This window comes from Octopus bimaculoides, chromosome 1 (assembly GCF_001194135.2).
Source record: "Octopus bimaculoides isolate UCB-OBI-ISO-001 chromosome 1, ASM119413v2, whole genome shotgun sequence".
Classification (NCBI taxonomy): Eukaryota; Metazoa; Mollusca; class Cephalopoda; order Octopoda; family Octopodidae; genus Octopus; species Octopus bimaculoides.
The window spans coordinates 73,417,458-73,423,607 of NC_068981.1; the positions used below are offsets into that span (position 1 = coordinate 73,417,458).

The window sequence follows — 6,150 nt, forward strand, 5'->3', positions numbered from 1 at the left end:
AAAAAAAAAAAAAAAAAAAAAAAAAAAAAACAAACAAAAAAAAACAGTAATCTAATTTGTACAAGATGTAGGAGGAATAATTTAAAGATATTTTAATGGTAAATAAAATAATTATTACAGAGAAGAAATACAAAGAATATTTTCAGCAGTTAAAAATTTAAAAAAGAAATATTTAAAGTTTTTAGTTGGCAACAAGTAAATGATGGAATTGGTTGTTATATGCAGGATTGCCTATGTTGCTCAGAGCTTCTATGAAAGACTTACGACTGTCTGGGAGTAAAGGGTTGCTAGGACTTAAAGTGTTGGGCATAAAATCAGTGAAGGGCAAGCTGCCATGAGCTGGAGACAGTTGAAAAGGGTTTGAAAGTGGTGACTGGTAAAAATCCCGAAGAGTCAAACCAGTTGATGATGGAGAGGGCAAAGGTGGTTGAGGAGATGATTGGTGTGGTTGTGTTTGAGAATTTCCTGGTTGTAAGAGAGTCTGATTGAGTTGTTGGTGGTGAGGTAGTGGAGAAGTTGCTGTCACATCATGGGAGGGTACTGGTGAGAGCAGAGTTGACTGAGAAGCAACTATTGGTTTTTGATTCACAGATGCCATATATCTATGATGTGGATGCTGCACTTGCTGTTGCTGTGGTTGTTGATGGTGTTGCTCAAATAAAAATTCAATCCTTGGATCACGGGGAGAGAGAGATCTGGGTCGGGTGGCCAGTGTTGTGCCAGGGGCTGATGAACCTGGGCTAGGGTGACCAAAACCCATGCCAACTCGAAGTGCAGAATTAGCTAAAGTTGGTGAAACACCAACTGCAGGTACATTTGTTTGGGGAGCAGGTCCAATTAGACTACCACCAGTAGGGGTCACTGGTGAAGACTGGAGGGATGAACCAGCAGCTCTTTGTCGGAAGTAGTTTCGAAATTCAATAGGAGATAATCTAGTTGGACGTTTCACCTGGCTCTTCAGTTTGGTTGAGCCAAACTTAGTCTGTGCAAATGATGAAGCTGTGAATTGTGGAGATGTCAGGTTTGGTTTGGTTAGAAAAGATGTAGGCCTTGAGGCAATGACAGGAGTAGCACTGGTAATGACCGGACTTGACAGCTGACAAGATGGGACAGTTGCAGAAGGAGAAACTGAAGCTGCAGCAGTTGAAATGTTAGTATTACTTGAATTGTTAGCATTGTTACTGGTGGTGTTGGTACTGTTGTTGTTGTTGTTGTTGTTATTATCATTGTTATTATTATTATTATTATGATTATTAATGTTGTTGTTGTTGTTATTAGATATGGACAAATTAGATATGGCAGCAACTGTAGTAGAAACAACTTCAGGAGATGGAGCATGAACAACAGTAACTGTTGTTGAACCAGGAGCCTGATTACCAACTGTGGACATATTAGTACTTGCAGCTGAATTGAAGAGAGTAGTGGACGGGGAAGCGGCTGTACTCCAACCAGCAGGTGAAGTTGGGGATGACGGAGATAGACTTAAACTACTCAATGAAGATGATACAGAATCTATTGGCTTAAAGCACTGAGCTTCTGGGTTGAAGCCTTTGTTTGCTGCCTGTACTTCATGATCAACAGTATCAAGAAGTTCATCATCTTTCTTGTCACTATATAAAATTTTGACAGTGCCTTTCTCGCTAAGACGGTATGACACTTCAGACGGATCAATCCAAAGAGTTAAATCAGCTGGTAGATAACTTCTGACTTCACCAATCTCTAAGCCGCTTCCATAAACAGCCTTCTCAATATCAGGATCGACTTTTTCTCCATTAACTCGAATACATCGGTAGGCTGAACCCTTATTGGGTCGTTCAGGATACCAGTGGCCATTAAATTTTGTTTTCATACGCTTTTCAAGTTCATGACCAAACATATCCACACGTCGTCGGGGAAGTTTGTTGTAAAGATAGGAAATAATGAAGTTAAGAGCTACAGACACTTCAACATGCATGTTTTAGTTCCTTGGTAACACTGTCAAAAATTCAATGCAAAATCTTGTTTAGATTGTTGTCTGTTATTCTTCACTTTGCTCCTTTGGCAAGTTAAATAAACTTTTTGCAAAAAGTTTTATCACGTTCTCCTGAAAATAGACAAAGAAAAAAGAAAATATAGATTTTTACAACTAAATTTGTACAGTACGAAGGGAAACATGTGCAATATACATCTGTTTAATAACTCCATTACACAGACATATCAACACTGTCAATTTTAAATGCAGTCTGTCATACATGGGGATACATACCAGTTACATTCATATGTATGTATGCATGTATATATATGTGTGTTTGAGTGTGTGTGTGCATGTGCACATGTATGAATAAATATTCATCTTAATATTCAAACATCAAATTATTTCATTGTTTTATTTTTTGTCCAACTTCATGCCAGCATAAAGAAAGAAATACTAAAATGATATGGATATGTCCACATACAGCCAAATTCAAAATTTCATATTCAACTCCTGGAACATTCAGTATTGTCACTCAACCTGCTAGAAATAGTAATTAAATTTTCTTCACAAACTAACCCGCTATCATAAAAGAAAGTCAAGGTCCATATTAGCTCATATAGTCCTTAATGTACTCTTTTAAAAGACAGGTTGGTCACAGCTAGAATGCTTTGATCATAAATCTGCACCATTAAAGGTAACCTGATGTTAAACAACAGCAATAACCATACATTTTCTCTTGGTTGTTATATAATTTATAATGACTTTTTTATTTAGAACTTTGAAGTTTAACTCTTTTTTTCTTTTCTACTATTTTTATGTTTTTGTTTCATTGAATCCTACATTTAGTTATAGATTTGAGCAAAGACTTGCAAAGTAAGTTATTGAAATATATAGTATGCTACTGATGCTGAATCATTCAAATTAACTAAGAGCACAGAGTTCATTATTCAATGACCAATAGATGTTTATATGTAGCTGACTTTTCAAATAGTTTTAATGGAGTGCAAAACTAAATAATTTTGAAAGAGCAACAAAAATTAATTGCAATTTGAACTAATGGGATTTAGTTTAAGAGGCTTTTGGAGATGATACCAGCAAAGACTGAAGTGAAAGAATACCACATGTTCAATGATTAACAGTCAAAACTTGTGTATCATCATCATCATCGTTTAACGTCCGCTTTCCATGCTAGCATGGGTTGGACGATTTGACTGAGGACTGGTGAAACCGGATGGCAACACCAGGCTCCAGTCTGATTTGGCAGAGTTTCTACAGCTGGATGCCCTTCCTAACGCCAACCACTCAGAGAGTGTATATTTTTACCAATTCAGTAAAATCAATGCCAATTTTAATGACATACACAAAGTGTCTTCAAATATGAATCAAATATCTTAATTTTTTTTCATAGAAAATTTCATGATGAAAATTAAGTCTAGGCCTACCATTAAAAACTGTGGAAGGGTGGCAAAATACATTCAGAAAGTAAATAATGGATGTTGTTGGAATTAGAAGTTTTCTGGAGGTGATTTCAGCAAAGACCAAACCATAAGAATGCAACATATACAATGGTTAATAGGAGCTGCCTGAATATCTGTTCTTTTTGCTGAATTCAGTAAGAACATTGGAATTCTATAATGTGTAAACATTCTTGGCAGAGTGACAATTCATCTGAATGTTTTTGTAGAATACAGAAGAGATTGAACAGCTCAGCTACAGAATCTCACTTAAAACTGAATATGTTCATTTCAAATATCCTTTTTGTTGCCACAACTATTGCTACTAACCTTTCAATATATTAATTAATAATTTACTAAATAATGTTAATAATTTACTAAATTTTTATGTTATAATTGTTTTCTTCCCAACAGGTTTTTCTTCTATTTTTTGAAGCTATTTTGTATTACATTGCTGAAAAATGGAAAGAATTAAATAAGTAATATAGATGAATAAAAACGTTTTAAATGTTCACTATCCATTTCCTTTCATGTAAAAATTTTAGCTCTTGGGGATACTTTTCAATTAAAATTTCTTTACATTCAGTTATCAAAACATTATAAGTCTACTAAATGCTTCTGGTAATAAATATGGTCAAGATACTAAGATAAATCATTTGAAGTAGTCACTATAATAAACATAACACATGTAGATATGACTAAGCCATTGATTTTTTGTATGACACAGAGATAATTATGATTATTTCCTGAAGATTTCATATTAGGAATCCTGTTAAAACATGCAGTATAATTTTTGTGACATAGGAAAGTGATTCATTTTGTATGGACAAAACATAAAGAAATGCATGGAAATCTGATGAAGTTAGATGATGAGAACAGAATCAATAATTGCCATAAGCCAACAACCGTGGAATGACCAAAAGGATCTGGTAAAGGATATCCGAAATGATTTTGTGACAAAATTATTCAAATTAAATAAAGTGGTGATGTCATTCCATCCCTACACACCCCGGACCTTTTTAATCAATACCTGCTAGGAACAGAAACAAAACAAATAAAGAAAAAAGAGAGAGAAAAACTAAACAAAATCTACAAAGGAATTGCTAAGGTCAGCAAAGGAATAATAAATGAGTTTAAATCAAATACAATAGATGCTATCTTGTTAAGATAAATGGATAATGCACAACTGCTTCACCAGTTCAGATGTGCATTTATATACACCTATATTTGTGTTTGCTTGTGTTTGTGTGTATCAATGTATGTATATATGAATGCTTGTAAATATGGGTATTATACTTTGTAAATATATATATATATTCTTAACTTTTTATCTAGGAGTATGGGACTGTGCCTATGACATTTAGAGGGTCTCCAAGAAATACCTGAGACGAAATGAATGTATGAATGCACATGTACATAAAAGTGTGAATACATCATCATCATCATCGTTTAATGTCCGCTTTCCATGCTGGCATCGGTTGGACTGTTTGACTGAGGGCTGGTGATCATGCTCGGATGTGCTTTTAATGTTCCACTGGCACTAGGGCCAATCAGGCAGTACTGTCATCGGCCACGTCAGCAATTTTGATTTGTCTTCACTTGCCTCAATAGGTCTTCGCAAGCAAAGTTCATTGTCTAATGAATGAGGGGCACTCCTAAGTAGGCTGGTTACACCCACTGGCATAGGCTATGGGCCATGGTCTCACTTGGCTTGTCGGGTCTTCTCAAGCACAGCATATCTCCAAAGGTCTTGGTCACTTAGTCATTGCCTCAGTAAGGCCCAATGTACGAAGGTCATGCTTCACCACCTCATCCCAAGTTTTCCTGGCCTCTATAAGTGCATGGTATAAGCCTCCGTGTGTGCATGCAACACAGCGGGTAATTTACATATCCATCATATGAAACAAAGATTTGTGTTCAATATCCCCAAACTATAGATATGAATTAGGTTTCAAATACTTGTGGCTTCATACTTAAAGATTTATTAATGCTGGCCATTGAAATCAACCCTGATAGAGCTTACATGAAAAACTGCAGAATCATGTGTAAATCATTAACTATGGAGCTTTATATTATTGTTCCTAATTTTAACTCAAGACTAGCAATTACAAGGGAAGTACGCACAAGACTGGTATCATATTTTATTAACCCTGGAGGGGTGAAAAGTAAAGTAAATTTCAGTGGGATTTGAACACAGCGTGTAACAAGCCAGAAGTAATAACACAAGGAATTTTGTTTGATGTTGAAATGATTCTGCCAATCTACTACTTTTGGCTTGAGCTCTTAAAATTCTGCAAATTCACCACTCATCTAGCAAGAGTAGGTGATACACTTCATTTAACTCCCAGCTTAACATGACCACATGAATTGCTGCTAGCATTTGGGCTAGGTCTCTGGTCTAATAATAATTTTCTCACTTTCTGCTAACAGCTTTGGAGGCCCTGGAAAGAGTCACTCTTACTGCTTTATCTCTTCTGACAAAGCAATAAAAAAAAATGTCATTCTAATTTATTCCAATGCTATCAGTTTATTTGACTTAGAGCAACAAAGTCATTATATTGATTAAGAAATTTTGATGTATGTTTTAAGTGACTTAAATTAATGCATGATGACTCAGATGTGTACCAGGTGCAACTAAAAACTTCACCTGGTTTCATTTCATGACATTACTTGATGATGATGATGATTATATATATGTAAATGTAATTATATATATATACATATATACATATACATATATAT

At 35.1% G+C, this 6,150-nt stretch overlaps 1 protein-coding gene across 1 annotated transcript in view; it reads right to left on the reverse strand.

The window, feature by feature from the left end:
* Window positions 1-77: 77 nt before the first annotated feature.
* The window catches only part of LOC106880604 (phosphatidylinositol 3-kinase 2), a 34,405-nt gene continuing 28,332 nt past the window's right edge, over window positions 78-6,150 (reverse strand). The window contains exon 2 of the mRNA XM_014930617.2: window positions 78-2,083. Within this exon, the coding sequence (XP_014786103.1) occupies window positions 182-1,954 (1,773 nt within the window). The 5' untranslated portion in view covers window positions 1,955-2,083 and the 3' untranslated portion in view covers window positions 78-181. The remainder of the gene's footprint in view (window positions 2,084-6,150) is intronic.